The sequence below is a fragment of the Felis catus genome, chromosome A3, assembly GCF_018350175.1.
Source record: "Felis catus isolate Fca126 chromosome A3, F.catus_Fca126_mat1.0, whole genome shotgun sequence".
Classification (NCBI taxonomy): Eukaryota; Metazoa; Chordata; class Mammalia; order Carnivora; family Felidae; genus Felis; species Felis catus.
In genome coordinates this window covers 118,267,768-118,291,379 of record NC_058370.1, presented here as the reverse complement: position 1 = coordinate 118,291,379, position 23,612 = coordinate 118,267,768, and the positions used below count along the sequence as shown (strand labels likewise).

Genomic DNA, 23,612 nt, shown 5'->3' with positions numbered 1-23,612 from the left:
TTGGGTTCTAGCCTCTATCTCTGCCCCTCGCGTCACAGAAGCCTCTGTAAGCACGCAGCGTCACTATGGTAGAGTGGGCGGAGCCAGGAGAAAGATGGCGGAGCCCGTAGGTGAAGCTGAGTCGCAGGCTTCTGGGGGTCTTCGGCCCCCAGTGTGTCTGTTGGTGTTGGGAATGGCGGGATCTGGGAAAACCACCTTTGTACAGGTGACGTACAGGGCGCGGGCGTAATAGGTGCGCGCGTAATAGGTTGACAGTGGCAGGCGAAAGGCCAGGGAGAACGGGAGGAAGGTCTCAGGGAGTTGGAGGGGACCCGCGTGCGGCTTTCGAGAACTTGCCAGCAAGTCCGGTTCCTTCTTTAGGCTAGCCTTTTCGACTCTCGTCTGGTTTAATTAGGGCTAGGGCTCTCATCTGCACACCCTCAGTTCGTGCTTGGTACAACTTACCGCGTTCTGGAATTGTCTTACCGACAAAGTTGTCAGCTCCTCGAAGACAGTCTTACGAGTAACTGGCAATTAATTAATACAGTGCCAACACACGGACTTTTGGTGTAGATTGTTAAAGAATTATTTCTTGCACAGCTGTCATGTTTCAACCGCCGCGGACGCAGCGAAATTGAGTTTACTAGGTTCCCGCTTTTTGGAGCTAATGTTTTAGTGGGAGTGCTAGAAAAAAAAACACACAAATCAAGTAGATAAGTGATCGAGAGTAGGGGGAGGCTGTTAGGTGGGTGATAAAAGGTAGCGTTTCATCTGAGTTGAATGTTGGAGGTGGATATTGGGGGCGAATATTTCAAGTACTGAGAAGGGTAAGTGCAGAAGTCTTCAGGTATGATCATCCATAAAGGAATGGAAGTTCTCTCTTGGCCCCTATCATTCCCTCTTTGTCTCACTACATCCCTCTCCCCATCACCTCTGCAGAGGCTTACGGGACATCTGCATAGCCAAGGGTCTCCACCTTATGTGATTAATCTGGACCCAGCTGTACATGAAGTACCCTTTCCTGCCAATATTGGTGAGTAAACTGTACCAGAACTGGGTGAAGTCCCTCAGAAAATGGAAAACTTCCAGCTTGCCAGACTTCAATGCTTTCGTTTTTCATTTTTCAAAACTGCCAATTTTCATTTTCTGTGAATTTGCTAGAATCTCTAAACAAGGCTTCTCCCTTATGCACATTCTTTTATTTGTTCCCTAACTAAATTTGCTTCCTTCACACTATTATCTCTCCCCTCTTTCTGACCCTAGGGTGTCAGGCTATTGTTACTTGGGATAGCGAAATGACAGAAAGTCACTCCTCTCACTTCCAGGTCACTTCAGCAGGCTCTGGTACATAAACCTGTTTTATTTAGTTTCTTTTATCAAAAGTTGAGAGTTTAAGGGTTCTTGTGTGGTAGTTCATGTACTGATCTATAGGAACCTTGCTTCCACTCCCAACGTTACATGGGAAAATATGTGTGTGTGTGTGTGTGTATATATATATATGTATATATGTACATGTATATATGTATATGTATGTATGTATATGTATACATATGTATATGTATACATGTATATGTACATATGTATATATGTATATGTATATATATGTATATATACGTATATGCATATACGTATATATGCATATACGCATTGCTTTGGAGAGGGGTTTCCAGTTATCATCAGGCTTTCAGAGGAATCTGTGGCTATGAAAAAAATTAAGAGTGGATATGATTCAGTGTCATAATTCTTGATGGGACCTGCGGGTCTCCTGATTTCTAGGCTGTCACTGTGCTAATTTTCTCCCTCCGTGTCTCTTAATCTTGTTAAGCTGCTCGTACCCTAGTTAAACTAATAAAGGAAAACCTTGTATTAAGCAGAGATCATTTTGGGAAGGTTTTGGGAAAAAATTGACATCTTCTCACTTAAAGGATGGACTTCGGTTGATAGATGAATGGTTCAACAAGATACAGTGTATGTGTGTATATATATACATGCACCGTGGAAAATGACTCAACCATAAAATAGAATGAAATCTTACCATTCGTGACAACATGGATAGATCTAGAGGGTGTTATGTTAAGGGAGATAAATCAAGACAGAAAGACAGATACATTATGATTTCACTTATATGTAGAATCTAAAAAACAAAACAAAGGAACAAACAAAACAAAGCAGCAACAGACTCCGATACAGGAAACAAACTGTTGGTTACCAGAGACAGGAGGATTTAGGAGGTGGGTGAAGTAGGTGAAGGGGATTAAGAGGTACAAATGTCCAGTTACACAATAAATTACAGGGATATAACGTACAGCCTAATATAATAACTTTGGTGACAGATGGTAACCACTTACTGTGGAGATCATTTTGAAATATGTAAAAATATCTAATCATTATGATATAAACCTGAAACTAAGATACTCTGTCAATTATACTTAAATTTAGAAAAAGATGGAATTCTAATAGTTGGTGGGGTCTACAGGCTGATAGTTAGATTTAGTTAGATATTACTGGATGCATTAATTTTCCCTTTGAAAAATCATGTCTGCATTACCCTGTTACTAGTAGGCAGTAAGAAAACTTTTTCTTGATTTAGCTTTCTTGCTTTCTTGCTTTCTTTCTTTCTACTTTTAATTCCAGTATGGTTCAAATATAATGTTACATTAGTTTCAGGTGTACAATATAGTAACTCAACAATTTCATATTTTTTTACCTCTCTTTTTCTATGCATATGGTCACTGATAAGGTATTTAAGTTGTACAGAACTTTTCTCCTTATTTCAGACCATGTCTACCTTAACTTCCAAGCTCCTAGTCTTTGTCATGGGTGCCTTGCCAGTTATCCTTTGTAAGGAAGGAAAGCAGTGTGGAGCCGGAGGTTAGTAGAAGAGAACGCAGGCAAGAGAAGGCTGAAAAGCTGCTTTCAGCTTCTTGCTGGGAGAGAAGGTACTTGCAGGGTGCCTTCTCCCTTTTTGTTCTCTTCACGATCTTGCTTTTTTCCCTATCACAGTTCATTGACCTTAGCTTGAAAATTTAGAAAACAGATTTGAAAACTAACTGAGATACCAAGAGAGAAACTTATTTCTTCTCCTCAGAGGAAGCAGAGGTGACCTGAGAGGCCTATTGGCTGAGGCTATGATAGGTGGAGGGTCTCAAACTTATTGTTTCTTATGTGTTAAATTCCAGTGAATTCTTTCCCCCCCTTCCCCCCCCCCCCCCCCAGATATTCGTGACACCGTCAAGTATAAAGAAGTCATGAAACAGTATCCTTTTCTGCATCTGCCTCCTGTGCTGACTCATCACTGGATAGTTATTGTCCATATTTTGTGGCTTTGAGAGAGTGTTTTTGTATCTTTGTAAAACAATACTAGCAAAAGCATTTAATTGCTTTAAAGTAATTTTTTTAAAGGATTTTTTTTTAAGTTTATTTATTTATTTTGAGAGAGAGTGCCCATATGCACATGCAAGCAGGGGAAGGGTGAGAGAGAGGGAGAAACAGAGAATTCCTAGCAAGCTCGGAGCTCAGTGTAGGGCTTGAACCCATGAATTGTGAGATAATGACCTGAGTTGAAATCAAGAGTCAGACACTTAACTGAGCCACCCAGACTCCCGTTTCAAAGTAATTGAACTAAGAGGATGGAAAGACGAATGTGAGGAAAGGTATTGTAGGTGATCAGAAATACTATTTCAGCTTGTGATTTCAGTTTTCTTACCATTTTCCTAGAATTATAGGCTGTGGTAAGGAGAGAGCACAGAGTGAGAGAGGCTAGCTGGTGCTGTGCCTGGGTTCCACAAAGTAGTATTGCCTTGGAGGCCACTACCTCCTCTGACTGGGAAACTCAGAAATGAGTAGGTTTAGTAGTAGGATCAACTCATAGTACATTGCTGTGTGAAATGTGTACTTTGAGTGTAGGCAGGTCTAAGTGGGTTAACTAATTATAATCAGGTTGCTTGATCAGTAAAGATCAGAGCAAGCAGTGTGATATAGATGGTCTTAATGGCTAATGCCATTAGGCTGTCACTGCCTCATTCATCTATTACATTTTGGTCACTTTATTTATGTATTTATGTATTTATTTATTTAAAATGTTTATTTATTTTTGAGAGAAAGAGAGCGTGCAGGGAAGGGGCCGAGAGAGAAGAAGACAGAGGGTGTGAAGCAGGCTCTGTGCTGACTGCAGAGAGCCCGATGTGGAGCTTGAACCCATGAACCATGAGATCATGACCCGAGCCGAAGTCGGATGCTTAACTGACTGAGCCACCCAGGCACCTTTATTTATTTATTTTTAATGTTTGTTTATTTTTGAGGGAGAGAGAATACAAGCAGGGGAGGGGCAGAGAGGGAGACAGAGGATTTGAAGCAGGTTCTGCGCTGACAGCAGAGAGCCCGATGCAGGGCTTGGACTCAAGAACTGTGAGATTATGACCTGAGCCGAAGTTGGCCGCTTAACTGACTGAGCCATCCAGGTGCCCCACATTTTGGTCACTTTAATTACTTCATTTTGCCTAGCCATCCCTAAAATGACAAATGGATGAGGAAGATGTTGATAATGAATATTTCCTTGTGATGTTAGGGTTGTGTGGTATGTACTAGCCAAGGATTAGCTGCCAGTGTCCATTCATGGAACACTTAGTTATAATGCTGTTTGTGTGAATGATACCCTAAGTATGAACTTCATCATCTAAATTGATCTGTAAGTAATTTAAATCCTCAACTTAGTGTCCAGGTATGGACTTGGGCCCAATGGTGGTATAGTGACTTCACTCAATCTCTTTGCTACCAGATTTGATCAGGTATGTCTGTTTCTACTTTTATGACATGGCTGTGTAAAAACCTGTGACTTCTAAATGCTGTAGCTTGCTCACACTGGGAAAGAAGAGCAATAAGCCTGCGTATGCATATAGAAAATAAGTAAGTGTTTTGGTAGACAGAGAAGTGGGTAATGACAATGAACAGTGATGTGAGATGCTTCATAGCCAGTAAAACAAAAATCCAAGAGACGTAGGTTCTTTTCTTGATCATGTCTTGGACGTTACCTTGAGGATGGAGTGGAGGGTTGGGGAGTGGGATGGGCTGGTGGGCGTGGAATGGAAAGATAATGGGGCTTTTTACATGTGACATAATTGTCATTGGTTAGCTTTTTCTCTATTTCTATAAAAGTGTTTTGTAGTTACTAATTAAAAAAAAATTTTTTTTTTAACGTTTATTTGTTATTGAGCGACAGAGCATGAGCATGGGAGGGGCAGAGAGAGGAGGAGACACAGAATCCGACGCAGGCTCCAGGCTCTGAGCTGTCAGCACAGAGCCTGACGCAGGGCTTGAACTCACGAACCACAAGATCATGACATGAACCAAAGTCGGACGCTTAACTGACTGAGCTACCCAGGTGCCTCATGTAGTTACTAATTTTTTACCCTGATGTCACTCCATGAGACAGGCTATTAATATTTTACCAAAGCACCAAGAGATATGACCTGACAGTGACAGATCATCTTCAGTTTCTCAGGACCTTGCTTGCTGCTGATGTGGCTGTGTTTCTTCAGTTCATTGAGTTCATTAGTTGGTGTCCTAATCGAGAACACAGAGATTGAATAGTTGATAGTGCCTAAAAGGCAGGCCTCCCTGCAGAGGGATTTGTGATTATCTGTTGTAATTGGCATCTTTCTCTTTTAGGTCATGAAATTTATTGAGAAGGCCCAGAACATGTCTAAGTAAGTGATTTCAGTTTAACACCTATTTATTACTCTGTAATTGACACATCTCTAGAATTTCAGGGTACCATCAGGCTCTGAAAGAGTGTAGGTTGGGATAAAACCATTAGAAGTGAAGAAAAAAAGTGGGCTAAAAATCATTAAGATGCTATATAGTGTAGAGCTAAATTTAATAGTATCCTGCCACCGATCACTGTCATATAAGCCCACCACTTCCTAGGAGGCATTCAGACTTTGTCCAAATTCAGTCATCTGCCTGCCTTCTCTTGGGAGACCACACTTGCTGGCATGAAAGTCTCTGAAACACCTTTTTAACCCTTGTTTTAAATTTTTTTTTTCAACGTTTTTTATTTATTTTTGGGACAGAGAGAGACAGAGCATGAACGAGGGAGGGGCAGAGAGAGAGGGAGACACAGAATCGGAAACAGGCTCCAGGCTCTGAGCCATCAGCCCAGAGCCTGACGCGGGGCTCGAACTCCCGGACCACGAGATCGTGACCTGGCTGAAGTCGGACGCTTAACCGACTGCGCCACCCAGGCGCCCCTAACCCTTGTTTTAAATGAATATAATTTACGTGACTCAGAGAGAATAATTATTTCTTTAAATAGTATCAAAATGTAAAATAAAATAACACTGTTATTATCTACATTTAACTGTCATTAGATCATGATAGGTTCACTTTTAAAAAAAAAGATGATTCATTATTTTTGTTAAAAAAAGACTATCTGCTCATTGTAGAGAATTCAAACCACACGTAATATTTAAAAGATGAAACTACCGGGGCACCTGGGTGGCTCAGTCGGTTGGGCGTCCGACTTTGGCTCAGGTCAGGATCTCGCGGTCCGTGAGTTCGAGCCCTGCGTCAGGCTCTGTGCTGACAGCTCAGAGCCTGGAGCCTGCTCTGGATTCTGTGTCTCCCTCTCTCTCTGCCTCTCCCCTGCTCATGTTCTGTCTCTCTCTGTCTCAAAAATGAATAAACGTTAAAAAAAATTTAAAAGATGAAACTATCACCCTGATTCCCACTAGAAGTAACTATCATTATTATTAACTATTACATATTATTTTTTAGTATTTATAGTGTATGATACATATAAAACATTATTACATAATATTATATATGTTGTCACTGCTATCAGTGACTATCATTCCACATGTTTCCATGCGTATATACATAGAAGGATGGATGGATAAGGTGTTTTTACAGAAATGGGATCGTACTAGAGGTAAAAAATAATGGCTTTATTGAGATACAAATACACAAAGTGCACTCTAATTTTAAAGTATACAATGTGGTGGTTTTCAGTGTATTCGTAATGTTATGCATTGATCACCACTATCTAATTCCAGACCTTTTTCTTCATCCTCAAAAGAAATTCCATACTCATTAGCAGTTCCTGTTGTTCCCCCTTCCCACCCCCAGCTCCTGGTGGCTGCACCATTTTACGTTCTCACCAGCACTGTGTGAGGGTTCCTTGTCCACGTCCTTGCCAATTCTTGTTGCTGTCCTTGTTTTTGTTATAGCCATGTCAGTGGGCGTGAAGTGGCATGTGATTGTGGTATCACATTTGGTTTGTATTTCCTCAATGATTAGTGATGTTGAACATCATTTTATATACATTTTAGCCATTGGTGTATATTTGGAGAAATGTCTATTGAAAATTCTTTGCTCATTTTTAAAAATAGCTTTATTTAGATATGTAATTCATATACCATGTAAAGTGTTCTTTCAGTGGCTTTTACAGAATTATGCAACCATAACTACAGTCAATTTTAGAATATTTTTATCACCTCAAGAAGAAACACTGTATTCTTTAGCTGTCACTTCCCTATCCCTCTATTTCTCCTTCCCCTCCACCTTTACCCCACGGCTACCCCAAGAAACCAGATGGTTTCCCAGGATATTTCCCTTCCAGTTTTGCTTATCTCTCATTTTTTAAAAAGGTTTATTTATTTAGTTTGAGAGAGAGCATACGCATGAGAGAGAGAGCGGTGGAGTAGCAGAGGGAGAGGGAGAATCCCAAGCAGGCTCCGAGCTGTCGGTGTGGAGCCTGACACGGGGCTCAAAATCATGAGCCTGTGAAATCATGACCTGAGCCGAAATCAGGAGTCAGATGCTTATCCAACTGAGCCACCCAGGCGCCCCTGCTTCTCTCTTCTTTTAATGCAGTGTGTTTCTAAAACTATCACAGTTTCCTCTGTGATCATTTGCCGCAATTTGAGGACCGCTGCTCCTGCTGCCTGGTAGCGTGAATACTGGACATTGAGCAAAGCCTGGGGGGATGTAGTATGCATTTTAAGGGCAATGGGAGGAAGTTACACTTGATAGTGTGAAGAGGTTATTCCAATCTTGGATGATCAGATGTTCAGTGTTTTGTGTGATGGAATCTCTTTCAGCATTGCACAAGTGTAATACTTCTTTAATGGTCTTTTTTTTTTTTAACTTATTTATTTACTTCAAATGTTTATTTATTAAGAGAGAGAGAGCGAGCAGGGGTAGGTGTAGAGAGAGTGGGAGAGACTCCCAAGCAGACCCTGCACTGTCAGAGCAGGCCCTGACACAGGGCTTGATCTCATCAATGGTGAGATTATGACCTGAGCCAAAATCCAGAGTTGGATGCATAACTGACTGAGCCACCCAGGTGCCCCCCTTTAATGGTCTTTCTTGGCACAGATATGTCTTGATTGACACACCTGGACAGATTGAGGTGTTCACGTGGTCAGCTTCTGGGACAATCATCACTGAGGCCCTGGTGAGTATTCTGGGACTTGTTACTTAGAGTAACTAGAGAACTAGACTGGTTAAGCATCTCTTTATTGCCTGGGACCTTAATGTGGGAGGGTTATGGAAGCTCTGTACACCCTGCTTCAAATGACTTTCCCTTGCTAAGGAAGGTTGGGGGGAGTTTGGGGAGAGGTTATGAGCCCTTTGACTAAGGCTGTGGTTATTTTGTGGCTTTAGGCATCATCATTTCCAACAGTTGTCATTTATGTCATGGACACATCAAGAAGTACCAACCCAGTAACCTTCATGTCCAATATGCTCTATGCCTGCAGGTAATTGATTATTGGTGGGCATGGTATTACAGCAAGGTATGAAGCCTTCTCTCTCTTTTTTTTTTGTTGTTGTTGTTGTTGTTGTATTTGAGTCCTGAGTGCTTACCAACCTGGATTTGTGCTCATCCAAATTTGCCCCTCAGTTTAGTGGTTATGAGTTGGGGAGGGGTTAGAAGGGAAAAGAGGCACATGTGTTGGCATTCTCTATGGGCAACTTATCTTCCTCCCTTGCTTGTTACAGAAGTAGGTGGAGTTTCTGGTAGTTGCTCCCAATTGAGTGAAAGAAGTCTAAATAGAATAGAGTTCCCTGGTGTAAGTGCTCCTTTTCTGTGTTATGACAGGTAGAGTTAAATTATAATATGAGGGATCATGAACAAAGAGATTCATCTATAATTCCAAAAAGCACAAGTTTGCTCCAGGAATGGTGTCATTAGAGGCAGAAGGACATGCCTCACTCGGGTATGTGAATGCATTAGACATAGGAGCAAGGCCAACCATTATTAAATCTGAGAGAGTTTGATTTTGGGGGTATACAGAAGCCACTGCCAGTATTCATGCCTCCTAATGTGACTAGGGATGTCCCTTCTAGTTAGACACAAGAAATCCTAATCGAAATAGAGATCGGATGACAGTACTTTTTGTTTGCATATTTATTGTTTAAAAGACAATTATTTGGTAAAAACAAACAACCAGGCAAAAAACATACACAAAAACCAAAATCAGTATTAAAGCATTATTACTCCAAGAAAGCGTGTGTGGTGTTTGCTTGATGGTGGTGATGGTTTTTCCTCTTGGGAGAGGAGAATGTGAGTGCTGTGCAAGAGTGGATACCTGTATGTAGAGTCTGAACCCATCCCCCTTCTCTTTACTCCATTCCAACAGAGTGACACAAGGCAAGCAAGAACTTAAGTGCTTTTACTAATGTCTTGATGTTTGATTTTCAGCATCTTGTACAAAACCAAGCTGCCTTTCATTGTGGTTATGAATAAAGTAAGTGGATCCTTCCTTTTGTGATTCAGTATTTCTTTTTCATCAGAACCTTGTGTTAATGGAAGGTTTGGGTAGGTGAGAAGGATTTTCACATGCTGGAGAACAGATTCAGACTTAGCGGAAACAAAGTCATGAGCACTTCTAGGAAGAAGATTCAGTCAGATTATATGAATATATGAATATGTATCACTGACTCTCATCAAAGTAGTTTTAAGCCAGATAGAGTAGCCCCTCAAGCATAGTGTGTGTTATCCCTCAGAATTGTGACTGTGCACGTGGGGGTGGAAGTAGCAGTTAAAACAGATACTAAATTTCCCTGTTGTAGGGTTGATGACTAGTATTCAAAAGACCATATCACTTCAGAGCTTAGAATGTGCTGGCATCCACTGTGGCCATGGTCACTTGGCTGTGGATAGTGGAGGGTCTGCGTCCATCAAGAGAATACCTATCTTCATTTAATTATTTACAACTGTCTTGGCTCTTTGTGATTTGTTGTAGTGGAGAAGGAAATGGGGGAAACAGAAAGGAACTATGTGAATAATTGTTCTTTGTTATTATCACTTAATTAAAATTTTTTTAGCATTGTTTGATGTCTGAACTCATCTCTGGTTGCTGATAGTTGACTTCTTTCTGGTGCAGACTGACATCATCGATCACAGCTTTGCAGTGGAATGGATGCAAGATTTTGAGGCTTTCCAAGATGCCCTGAATCAAGAGACTACATACGTCAGTAACCTCACTCGTTCAATGAGCCTGGTGTTAGATGAGTTCTACAGCTCACTTAGGGTAAACTTTCTCTTCTGCTTATACTGACAGTCCCTTCAGACAACCTCTTAACCCATAGGGCTGGCTTTGAACATATCTTAGAAAAGTTCATTATCTTCATAAAAAAGCATTGAAAGCATTACTTATTGAAAACTGGTGGTTTGAAAGATAAATAAGCCTGGCTGGTTCAATTGGTAGAGCATATGATCTTAATTTTGGGATCATGAGTTTCAGCCCCATGTTGATTATAGAGATTACTTTTAAAAAAAGAGGAAAAGGGGCGCCTGGGTGGCGCAGTCGGTTAAGCGTCCGACTTCAGCCAGGTCACGATCTCGCGGTCTGTGAGTTCGAGCCCCCCGTCGGGCTCTGGGCTGATGGCTCAGAGCCTGGAGCCTGTTTCCAATTCTGTGTCTCCCTCTCCCTCTGCCCCCCTCCCCCGTTCATGCTCTGTCTCTGTCCCAAAAATAAATAAAAAATGTTGAAAAAAAAATTAAAAAAAAAAAAAAGAGGAAAAAAGATAAGTAAGGTAAAGATCCTGCCTTCAGAGTTTATGGTCTAGTTTGAAGAGAAGGCTACACACATAATTGAAACATGATATATTGTGGTAAGGACATTACAAAAGATTAGATAGAGGTTGGGCCTGATGCTGGTGAGGGACACATCACTCTTGAAATAAGGGATTTTGGAGGATATAGCATTAGAGGTGTGCTTTGAAGGAAGGTTAAGATTTATATAAGCAAAAGAGGGTAGGTGTGGCAAGCAGTATGGTAATTGTCCAAGCAAAGACATAATTAACATCAGATAATTAACATGAGATACTAATTTTTGTAGAGAACAGACAGTGGTTGAAATTGACAGGGAATAGTGGAGAAGACTTCCTACTGTTCCTGCTAATTCTCTTTCTTTTCCAGCCCTCTCTTTTTCATAGACTTATTTCCATGGTTTTTGAGTATGCATGCTGTTTTGCTTTGTTTTAGCTTTACTCTTTGTAAGAGATATCTTGAAGTACCTAAACTTTTGTGAAGATTTTATGACGTTCGAACAAAGTAATGTATACCATTTAAAAATGTACACTTGTGGGGTGCCTGGGTGGCTCCGTTGGTTGAGTGCTGACTTCAGCTCAGATCATGATCTCGCAGTCTGTGAGTTCGAGCTCTGCGTCAGGCTCTGTGCTGACAGGTCAGAGCCTGGAGCCTGCTTCGGATCCTGTGTCTCCCTCTCTCTCTCTGCCCCTCCCCCACTTGTGATGTCTGTCTGTCTCTGTCTCTCAAAAATAAAATAAACATAAAAATGTTTTTTTAAATATACACTTATTTCCTCAGTGGCACTAATGATGCTTTTGGCAGGTGGTGGGTGTGTCTGCTGTTCTGGGTACAGGCTTAGATGAACTCTTCATGCAAGTCACCAGTGCTGCAGAAGAGTATGAAAGGTGAGGATAAAGGAAAATCCTGTAGATGACATTCTTAGCAACACACAATCTGATACAACAGCAGTTTTACCGGGCAAAGCATTTTGGTTTTCATAGTGTAAGTATTCTATTTACCACGTGTTACGTGTACTGGATCTGTATGTGTACACTTAGGGATAACAAGTCCCATTAACTTTTTTAAAAATAGGAGTATAAGACCTTTGCTATATTGAAAGATGAAGAGCAAGAATCATCAGACCTTTTTGTAAAAAGCCAGATAGTAAATATTTTAGGCTTTGTGGGCCATACAGTCTTTGTTGCAACTGCTCAGCTGTCACTGTAGGGCAAAGGTGTCCACAGACAGTTTGTAAACAAATGGGTATGGTTGTGTTCCAATAAAGCTTTATTTACAAAAATACGCAGTGGGCTTGATTTGGCCTATTTGCCACATTGGCTGACCCTGGATTAAGAACGTATACTTTGGAGGGGCACCTGGCTGGCTCAGAGCATGTGACTCTTGATCTCAGGGTCATGAGTTCAAGGCCCCCTCTGGGCGTAGAGCTTACTTAAAAAAAGAATTATGAACATAGACTTTGGAGTCATATAGGCATGGGTTGGATTTCTGTTTCCCCCACTTAATAAATGAGTAGCCTTAGCAAGTTTTCATCATTTGTAGATCAGGGATAATAGCACTTACTGTTAAGGTTGTTGTGAGGATTATTTGTGAAAATACATCTGAAGCACCTAGCACACTTGCTGACACGTAGCAAGCATACTTCATGATAAATGGTTGTTACTACTATTGTGGTAAATACTGGAATTCTGTCTACCTAAAGGAAAGTGTCATCAGAGCACCTTTCCTTGGGCTCCTGGCATGATCATTGGCTGCTTACTAGTATGTTCCTCTTGGCTTCATACTTAGCAAGATTCTAACAACCACATGGTGGTTCTTATATACATTATTTTGATTTTGATTCATCAGACAAGTGGTCTTTTTGTGTGTTATCAAAGCCTCAGGATGAAGTCTTTTCTGTATCCTATTGTTGCCCAGATTAGCCACATAATTATATATTGGGCTACCTGAGCCCAATAGGCCTTCCTTCTTTTATTCATTTCAAATGTTTACCCAAATGAGGCATGAGCTTGGGGCACAAGGCTGGCTCAGTCTGTAGGCATCTGACTCTTGATCTCGGGCTTGTGAGTTTAATCCCCATGTCAGATGTAGCGATTACTGAAAAAAAAAAAAAAAAACTTAAAAAAAAAAGATGAGCTCCTGAGTCATGGATGCCAGAGTTCATCATTCCAGCCCTGCAGTCAGTCTTTTGTATCTTTGCTGGTTACAGGGTGGAGACAAGCACCTTGACTTTAAATCCAAAGGGTTAGAATCTAAGTGACTGAGACTTGTTACATCTAATGTTCAGTGAGGTCAGATCTTCTGTTGTCAGAGACCTAGGAAGATAGAGGGCAGATAGGACAGATTAATAAGCAAAAGAATTAAAGCGTTTTCTCTTTCCAGGGAATATCGTCCTGAATATGAACGTCTGAAGAAATCACTGGTAAGAGAGGAGGGTTAGTGTATATTTTGGGCCACTAAAAAAAAATAACTTCAAACCATGTACTAATAATTCTGCCATAAATGCTTTTGTTTTGGCTATCAGGGTATGTTTTAGGTATTTGTTATTTTAAATTAGTAAATGTGTATGTGTGCTGTCTGGATGCAGAAGTGCCCCTTAATTATTTTCCTTCTCTTTATTTGAATTTTTAAATATCTGATTTTTCTGTTACATTTGCTAAGCACTTCTTATGCCCTACTTCACTTCTCCAAGGCTCATTTAAAGGCTGGTTATAGAATTTTAAGACAAAAGAGGTGATTCACAGTGTTGATTCCAAATAATTATTTGGCCTGCCCCCTTTGGCTGCACAGGGCCCCTTATCACTGCTGTGTCTTCTTGAGGGTTCTTTTGATGTGTTTTTGTGTCCTATTTCTGAAACCTCTAAATCAGTCTGCAGAGCCCTTCAGTCTAAATTTGTGCTAATCTGGGCCCATGGTATTTAGTGTTTCTGTCCCCCTATCAGCCATCTCTTACCTGCCTCAATGTCTAAATAGCCTTTAGTATTTGTATACTTAATTGTCTCCTGTTAGAAGTCTGGCATCTAACTCGGGGGCTCCTTTTTTAATATGAGGATATTTTTCTCTGTATGTGCAGGCCAGTGCACAGAGCCAGCAACAGAAAGAACAACTGGAACGCCTTCGGCAAGATATGGGCTCTGTAGCCTTGGACACGGGGACTGCCACTGGTAATGGGGGGTCTCTTGGTGTTAGGAACTAAAAGCAGAATATGCTTATTTCCACTGAGCAGGAAGATACTCACATTTAAGAGAGATAAAGAGAAAAGGATGAACATAATGTGGTGTTTTAGATAGATCAATTGATCTGTCACATTTACTTTGTGTGTATATATATATATAAAATGGTTTGGAAAGATAAACTCCTGAAAGTTATATATATAACTATACGACTTTGAATTCTTCCTCTTAAGGTAGTTTTGCTTTGCTTTGGCAAGATACTTGATATCTTCTCTATTTTCTTAAATACTTTTCACCCTCTACCCCCCTCTTTTTTTTTTCCTTTTCTGTTTATTTTGGCCTGATTTCAGATTAACAGAAAAATTGTGTGGTTAGCATAGGAATTGCTATATGCCATTCAACCAGATTCCAAAAATGTTTATGTTCTACCACATTTACTTTATTCTTTCTTTCTCAATAGGTATGCAGTTATATTTCATATAAGCATATAAGTGTATTTGTAAACAAAATGTTTATACATTATATATATATATTCCCTTTTTTTGGACTCATTTAAGAATAAGTTATGGATTTACTCTTGAATATTGTTCTTGAATACTTTACCATATATTTCCTAACAATAGTATTATTTTATAGAACTCCATTATAGTTAACTAAAAATTAGGAAATTAACACTGATACTGTTGTCTAACGTGTAGTCCTCATTTAGAGGTAGCTGTTTGCCCTGTGTAGCAGGAGAAAATCCTGGATCTGCATTGCATTTAGTTGTCTAGTCTCTTGTTCTCCTTTAATTTGGAATAGTTCTGTAGCCATTTTTTGTATTTCGTGGCAGTGACAATTCTGAAATGTATGGGACAGATGTTTTATAGAATGATGCTCAGTTTGGGTTTGTCTGATGTTCCCTCAGTATTCAATTCAGGTGGCAGAACTTTATACAAGTGAAGTTGAGTTTTTTCCACGCAGAACATCTGGAGGCACACAGTGTAGATTTGTCCCATTATTAGTGGTGTTAATTTTGATTACTTGCTTAAGTTGGTGTCTGCCAGATTTTTTTCATTATAAAGTTATTTTTCCCTTTATGATAAGTATTTTGTTGGGTGATGCTTTGAGACCATATGAATAGCCTTTTAATTTTCACATGTTTACTCACTAGTTTTAATACCCATTAATGTAATAGGGGTAATATCCATTTTTCTGTGATGCAAGTTGGAAGTATTTTCTTCCTAGTTGTCAGGTTTTTTTAAAATGTTTATTTCTGAGACAGAGAGAGAGAGAGCATGAGCGGGGAAGGGGCAGAGAGAGGAGATACAAAATCCGAAGCAGACTCCAGGCTCTAAGCTGTCAGCACAGAGCCCGACACGGGGCTTGAACTCACAAACCGCAAGATCATGACCTGAGCCGAAGTGGGTTGCTCAACAGACTGAGCCACCCAGGCGCCCAGTTATCAGTTGTTTTTTGACTTTGTTCATGGTGTTATTTTGCCAGGCGAAAGTTTTTATTTTGTTTTGATATAGTCAAATTTACTTGCTTTCTCTTTTACTGCATCTGGATTTTGTGTCGTAATTGTGAATCCCTTACCCATACTGTGTTAAAGAGGAATTTACTTATGTTTTATTGTAGTTCTTGTATGGTTTCACTGTCTATGTTTACAAAATTTTTTTTAATGTTTATTTTTGAGAGAGAGAGAGAGAGCGAGTGAGCAGGGAAAGGGCAGAGAGAGATGGAGACACAGAATCCAGAGCAGGCTCCAGGCTCTGAGCTGTCAACACAGAGCCCAACGCAGGGCTTGAACTCCCAAGTTGTGAGATCACGACCTGAGCTGAAGTCGGACGCTTAATCGACTTACCCACTCAGGTGCCCCTCAGTGTCTACATTTAGATCCCTGATCCATTTAGTTTATTCCTGGATATAGTGTGAAGTATAGCTCTGTATTACCTTTTTCATAAACAATTGTACCACAGTTTCTTTTTAAAAAAAAAAAATTTTTTTTAACATTTATTATTTATTTATTTTTTTATTAAATTTTTTTTTTTCAACATTTATTTATTTTTGGGACAGAGAGAGACAGAGCATGAATGGGGGAGGGGCAGAGAGAGAGGGAGACACAGAATCGGAAACAGGCTCCAGGCTCTGAGCCATCAGCCCAGAGCCTGACGCGGGGCTCGAACTCACGGACCGTGAGATCATGACCTGGCTGAAGTCGGACGCTTAACCGACTGCGCCACCCAGGCGCCCCAACATTTATTTATTTTTGAGACAGAGAGAGAGCATGAACAGGGGAGGGTCAGAGAAAGAGGGAGACACAGAATCTGAAACAGGCTCCAGGCTCTGAGCTGTCAGCACAGAGCCTGACGCGGGGTGAGAACCCACGGACCGTGAGATCATGACCTGAGCCGAAGTCGGACGCTTTACCGACTGAGCCACCCAGGCACCCCCACACTGTTTCTTAAAAAGACTACCTTTGCCTCAGCAATCTGAGATGCCACCTGTATCGTATACTAAAGTTCCACGTGTACTTGGGTATATTTCTGGACTTCTGTTTTATTCTTCTGGATTGTCTGTGTCTTTACCACACTGTTATAATTATGTAGAGCCTGTATAAAATGTTTTAATGTCTGACAGGGCTAGTCCCTTTTCATATTTTTCTTTTGTAGTGTTTCCCTGGCTCTTCCTGTCTGTTTTTCTGCATGAACTTTAGCGTCAACTTATTTAGCTTGCTAAAACAGCTCTTTGGTGTTTTTAACATTGCATTATGTTCTTTAATATAGGGCAAACTGACAACTGTCACGTTGAGTCTTCCTGTCCAAGAGCAAGGAGTGTGTTTATATTTGTCAAATGTAACTTGATTTTTCAGGAGTGTTTTCCTCATGTGGTTTTTGCATAGTTCTTGTTAAAATTTTCTAAGAATTTTATCTTCTTTGTTAGTGTTGAAAATGGGATTTTCTGAACCATATCTTCTAACTGGTTATGTTTGTGTATATGAAGGCTTCTAATTTCCATATGTTAGTCTTTTTATGCTGCTACTTTATTGAATTTTTTATTTTTTGAATTAATGTTGTCATTGATTCTTAGGGGTTTCTAGGTTGGTGCTCATATTTAGAATATATGCACCCCCACCCAACCACACTTTTGAGTGGTATGGACTGGACTGGCCTTTAAAAGATTGAAGTTCTGTTGATGAAAGCTATTGCTGTATCTTTAGTAGAGAACAAAGCCACTTGGAGGAGGAAATGCTGGGTTTACCAGGAAACTGCCTAGGTTTACCATTTAAGTGAACTTGCCTGGCCATCCTTGTTGCACACCTTAGCAACGTAAATTTGTGTGCTGTGCTCCTTTGGAATCACTCATGAATATGTGAATCAACAAATGTGAATTAAATCTGCTGCCATATTCTGATAACCTGTTAAAGGTTGGGGACTTTCAAGAAGTTATTTGGGAAAATCCCAAGTATAGTTGGACACAGAATGAAGCATTGACTGTTAGCATGCCACGTTGTCATCCTTTTTCAGGGCCACAGGCCTGTTGAAATTTGTGTCTCTTGATGTTGCTGCTGATGGCCACCTTTATTCCCCAGCTGATTTCTCTGAGACCAAGCTCCTGAAGAGAGTGGTCATGTCCTCCCATAGCTCTATGATACTTAGCATGGTTTTAGGTTCTCATAGAGCCCAACTCTCTCAGGCTGAATCCCCTCACAGGAATTACTTGATTAGACGTTTTCCTGATGATTGGCACTTAGTCCTTATTCAGTTTCCCTGAGTAGGGAATTTGGCTCTAAAAATAGATTCGATTTTCCGTTTTCCTCCCTCCCTCTTTTTCTTGAATCATATCCTGGCTCCTTTACTGTGTCATTTCACCCTCTGATCTCTTCAGACCCTCTGAACCTAAATTTCGACCAGGAAACTTCCTTAGTGCTGTACACTTTTACCCTGACTCGCCAGCACATGGCATCTGCTTAAATGTCTTTAGTCTTTGTAGGAAAAACTATAGCCTCTTCTAAGCTGGAAGCTAGTAAAAAGGAATGATGTTACTACCAGGAATTTTCTTAAGCTTAAAAACAGCACCTTTTAGATTCATGAAACATTGTGTGAACTAAACCACTGTAGAAATGTTAAGTGGTGTTAACGATACATTTAGAAGAGGTAAGATTCTGCATTTATATTTATTGTGACTACTTTCATCCTGCCAGTTTATAATCCTACTTACTCATGGATTGAAAATCACCTTTTTGAGGAGGCATAGGTTCATTACATGGTACTCATAGGTGTTTTCTCTGTAGACAGCTTATCTCCTGCACTCGACCCTTCTGACTTGATCCTGACTCGGGGAACTTTGGATGAAGAGGATGAGGAAGCAGACAGTGATACTGATGATATTGACCACAGAGGTGAGAGGTGGCCCATGAAAAGAGAACAGCTGCTTATCCTCACATTGTTTGTTCAGGAGCTTTTTGTTATTGAGAGACACCTTATGTATGCAGCCAGTGACAGGGGAGAGAAGAGAGGCACTGGATACAGCAGCAGGCAAGAGTTCAGTATATTGAGAGTTCCTGGCCTTACTAGGTAGTTAATATTGAACTCATTACAGGCTTTTTTATTTATTAATCTCAGGTCTTCTCATCTTTAGGTCGTAACTCTGAGGAATCCAGGATTTTTGTTTGGGTGCAATTATTGTTTTAAGAATACATGAGAGGAAGGGGCACCTGGGTGGCTCAGTCAGTTAAGGGTCTGACTCTTCATGATTTTGGTTCAGGTCATGATCTCACAGTTTGCGAGATCGAGCCCTACTTCAGGCTCTATCTTGACAGCACGGGGCCTGCTTGAGATTCTCTCTCTCCCTTTCTGCCCCTCCCCCACTCATGTGCATGTGTGTGCACTCTCCCCTTTCTCTTAAAATAAATAAACTTAAAAAAATAAAAGACTACCGGGGGGGGGGCGGGGGAGGGGGAAACAAAGAGTACATAAGGAGAGGCCTCGGCAGACTGAAACCAGTTAGAAGGGACTGTACCAGAGGATAGAATGGCCCTGGAAACCCAAAAGGGCTCTCCACCTGGCATAGATTTAGGGACTGTGAACAGAATCGATTTCTTTTTTTTTTTTTTTTTAATTTTTTTTTTCAACGTTTATTTATTTTTGGGACAGAGAGAGACAGAGCATGAACGGGGGAGGGGCAGAGAGAGAGGGAGACACAGAATCGGAAACAGGCTCCAGGCTCCAAGCCATCAGCCCAGAGCCTGACGCGGGGCTCGAACTCACGGACCGTGAGATCGTGACCTGGCTGAAGTCGGACGCTTAACCGACTGCGCCACCCAGGCGCCCCCAGAATCGATTTCTTGAAACAACTCTTTGAGGTCAAATCAGTGACCAAGAGCAAACCTCTCTTTACCATCCAGTGTACCTCACTGACTCAGATTTATTGAGGTGTAATTTACAAACCATAAAGTCCAACCTTTTTACGTGTCTGGTTTGATGAGTTCTAACAAATATATGTGCACTTGTAACAGGCATCATAATCAAGATACAGAACACTTCCATCACCCCCAAAAGTTCCTTATGCTTGTTTGTTCCTTATTCCTTATTCAGTCCTCTTTCTGAACACTTAGTTTTTGGCAATCAGTAATCTGATTTCTGTTCCTATAATTTTGCTTTTTCCAGAGTGTTGTATAATTGGAATCATAGTATTTAATAGCTTGCTGCATTTGACTTTTTTCAGTCAGTGTAATGCTTTTGGGATCCATCCATGTATCAGAAATACGTTCTTTTATTGCTGAATAATGTTCTATTATGTGGCCATACCACAATTTGTTCATTCATTAGCTAATTGACTTTTGGGTTATTTCCAGATTTTAGTTATTAATAAAGCTGCTATATATATTTCTCTTGGTTAAAAATACCTAGGAATGGGACCTCATTCTAGTTACTTTATGAATGAGGTATTCTCATTTACAGATGAGAGAAATTGTGCATTTGGGCAACATGATAAATAGAGCATGCTTCTGGGAGGTATTTCCTTACTGGGATTAGCGAACGCTTAGTTTATTAGAAACAGAGTACTATTTCTGATGGACTGGTGACAGCAGCTCTAACCACCTATATAATGGGAAAGCTAAAAAGAATTGACCTTCTTTTTTCCTTGCAGTTACGGAGGAAAGCCGTGAAGAGCCAGCATTCCAGAATTTTATGCAAGAATCAATGGCACAATACTGGAAGAGAAACAACAAATAGTTTCTAGAAGTTCAAACGTTTGGAACTCTGTGAAGGAACTATTCTTACCTCTGATTGGGGGCTACCATAAAGGACAATTTTGTTCAGAGTAGCAGAGTTTCTCTAATAGGGAAATTTGACTCAGATGAAGCCAGGGTTAGGAGACTCTTGGACCTGGCAGGTAGATGCCAATTCCCCTTGGCCTTTTCCTTGGATTTATGCAAGGAAGGATATGGACAGTCCTTGGATGCTGATACCCCTTCAAGCCTAAAGCTTCCAGTTTTATCGTTTGAACTTACGTACTTTTGCTGCTGATGGATGAAACAGAACTTAAAATTCACTTCAAATCTCTGTTAGGCTGGATCTATACTTTACTCTCCCTGCATCTTGCCCTTGATCCTACACCATGAGTTCCCTTCCTTTTAGCAGAAAGGGAGAGAGAAAACATGAGCTTGCCCAGAGTGGCAGTGGAAGTCTCCTTGGCAACCAATCAATGTTGGGTATGAAATGTGTCTCACGTCGGGTAGCTAACATTTTAGGATACCAGTTTGTTGAAGAAATTGAGCAAAACATAAGATTAATGAGTAAGAATCTTGCTTTTGATGGTGACTTGGATAAAGAGTTTTTAATTTTAATTTTGTTGTAACCCTATCATAATTTCAAATAAGAAAATTATATAATTGCACATAGGTTCACTTTTGTTCAACACAGAGGTTTAAAGCCACCTGTCCAAACCTGTCTCAGTAAAGAGGGATGTTTACTAAAGCCTCCTGTGTATACATACCTAGTAACCAGGTACAGAGCCAGGCTGTTTGTATTGTACTTTATTTTTAAAATTTATATATTTTTTAAAGTAGGTTTCATGCACAGCACGGAGCCCAGTGCGAGGCTTGAACTCCCAACCCAGAGATTAAGATCTGAACTGAGATCAAGAGTAGGACTCTTAACCAGGTGAGCCACCCAGGTGCCCCTGTATTGTACTTTAAACTTAAAGTATCCTTGGTGATTTCATCAAAGGCCATGGATTTGGGTCAGGTGCACATTCCATACATAGTAGCCATGGTAAGGTTTGCCCTGCTTGCACATTCTTCCTATTAATATAAAACATAGTGCATTTCCTTTAAGGAATGTTATCCCTGCCTAATCTGCATTCTGATTCAGTGGTTCTCAAGTGTGGCCAGTGGACCAGAAGCATCAGCATTACCTGGGAAATTGTTAGAAATACAATACTCAAGACCTCAATCAGAAACTGTGGGGGTGGGACCCAGAAATCTGTTTTAATAAGTCCTCCAGGGGATTCCCACGCATTTAAGTTTGAGAACCACTGCTCTAACTCAAATAGCCTGTGACAGTTCTAGGCCAGGAAAATCTCAGGTATCCACAAAATGACCTGCTTTATTAAGAGTACCCTAACCTTGACCATCTGGTGCTTATTCTCCAATTTAAACGTTCTAAAAGTAAAAATATTTTATTTTGCCATTAAGTATCAATTTCAGTATTCTATACCTATAGATTATAGACCTATATAGGTCTATAATTTGAACATAGCAGAACTGCCATCTTCCAGTAATTTTCAAAATGACCAACACAAAGGGAAAGAGGAGTGGTACCTGCCATATGTTCTCTAGGCCTTTTAGAAAGCATGGAGTTGTTCTTTGGCCACATAACATGCAAATCTATAAGAAAGGTGATATTGTGGACCTCAAGGGAATAGGCACTATTCAAAAAGGAACGCCCCACAAATTTTAGCATGGCAAAACTGGAAAAGTCTACAGTGTTGCCCAGTATGCTGCTGCCATTGTTGTAAACAAGGGCAAGGTTCTTGCGAAAGGGGATTGTACATATTAATTCTTCAGAGAGCTTCCTGAAACGTGCGAAGGAAAATGATCAGGAAAAGAAGGAAGCCAAAGAAAAAGGTATTTGGATTCAGCTGAAGTGCCAGCCTGCCCCACCCAGAGAAGTACACTTTGAACCAATGGAAAGAAGCATGAGCTGCTGGAGCCCATTCCCTATGAATTCGTGGCATGATAAATGTAAAAAATAAAACGTTAAAAATTTTCTTTGAATCTGTTCAAGAGGAAAACATTTACAAAGCAAACTGAATATATTTGGTTTTTCTGCTTAGTGCCTTTGAATACCTCTTTAAAAAATAACTTGTCTGAAAGCTCCATAAGGACAGGGACACAGTCTTACTCATCTCTGTATCTCTTGCACAGGAACCAGTACATAACAGTTGCTCAATAAATGCTTGCTAATTGAATGGATTAAATACTAGATGGCTACTTTCATAAATAGGGGAAAGTGAAGGTAACTGAGTCTGGAATAGGAGTTTAGATAAGCATGCTAAGGGTTGTACAGTTAGCAAATTTGTAAGTTACCTGATAGTTTATAACCTCATTTTACTGCTGTTGCATTCATTTTTATTCTCAGCACCTGGGACATTTAAGGCATTCAATAATGTACTAATTAAAGCCATGCCTTGATTTTGGTCCCTATTAAAAGAATGTGGTAAATTTCAAAAGACTGTACCCAAAAAACAAATTTCAGCAGGATTTAACATACCAGCACCCATTACCAAGGCAAAAACCACACATTTGCCAATTACTCCTAATTATTCCAGTGCTAATCATTCACTTAATAAATACTGAGACTTTTAGATGCCAGGCAGGGCAATACTGTGATGGGTGAGTAATAATGTAAAGTTGAGGACATGATGTAAAGGAGAAAGATGTGTATACTATTGTTATTTTGGAGGCTGCCCGTCCAGTAGCAACACAATGCAGATGTGGAAATCTGGCAAAGGAAGGACTGCTGTCCTCTGATGGCCAAGTAGATGCAACAAATGGAATCTGTGCAAGTCTGTCCTTGGACAGGTCATGTTTACTTCATTCCCAATAAAGATAAGAAAACAACTGAAAAGTACATGGTGAAATATTTTTAAAAGCTGCATGGAAATGAGAAAATGACAAAAAAAGGATGAGGTAGATGGAGTAAGTCTAAAGAAGGAGAAGGGTGCCTGCTTTTGGTAGAGCATGCGACCCGTGATCTTGGGGTCGTGAGTTCGAGCCCCATTTTGCAGGCAGAGATTAAAAGGAAAAAGGAGGGGTACCTGGGTGGCTCAGTTGGTTGAGCATCTGGCTTTGGGTTGGGTCATGATCTTGTGGTTTGTGAGTTCGAGCCCTGTGTTGGGCTCTGTGCTGACAG

The 23,612-nt window shown here is 40.4% G+C and overlaps 1 protein-coding gene across 3 annotated transcripts; it reads left to right on the top strand.

The window, feature by feature from the left end:
• The first annotated feature begins 65 nt into the window (after positions 1-65).
• Positions 66-22,677, top strand: GPN1 (GPN-loop GTPase 1). Of its 3 annotated transcripts, none has more exons than XM_045054791.1 (14): positions 72-205; positions 919-1,012; positions 3,196-3,235; positions 4,700-4,766; positions 5,647-5,684; positions 8,356-8,434; positions 8,644-8,738; positions 9,683-9,728; positions 10,368-10,514; positions 11,840-11,922; positions 13,418-13,457; positions 14,109-14,199; positions 18,485-18,592; positions 20,344-22,677. In XM_045054791.1, exons 1-14 carry the CDS (start codon positions 95-97, stop codon positions 20,427-20,429), a joined length of 1,125 nt encoding a protein of 374 aa, XP_044910726.1. In that variant the 5' UTR covers positions 72-94; the 3' UTR covers positions 20,430-22,677. The 3 variants fall into 3 exon arrangements, with proteins under 3 accessions (XP_003984424.1, XP_044910726.1, XP_023107772.1); XM_023252004.1 differs by having other exon boundaries at positions 80-106; XM_003984375.5 differs by lacking the exons at positions 3,196-3,235; positions 4,700-4,766 and having other exon boundaries at positions 66-205.
• Positions 22,678-23,612: the final 935 nt, after the last annotated feature.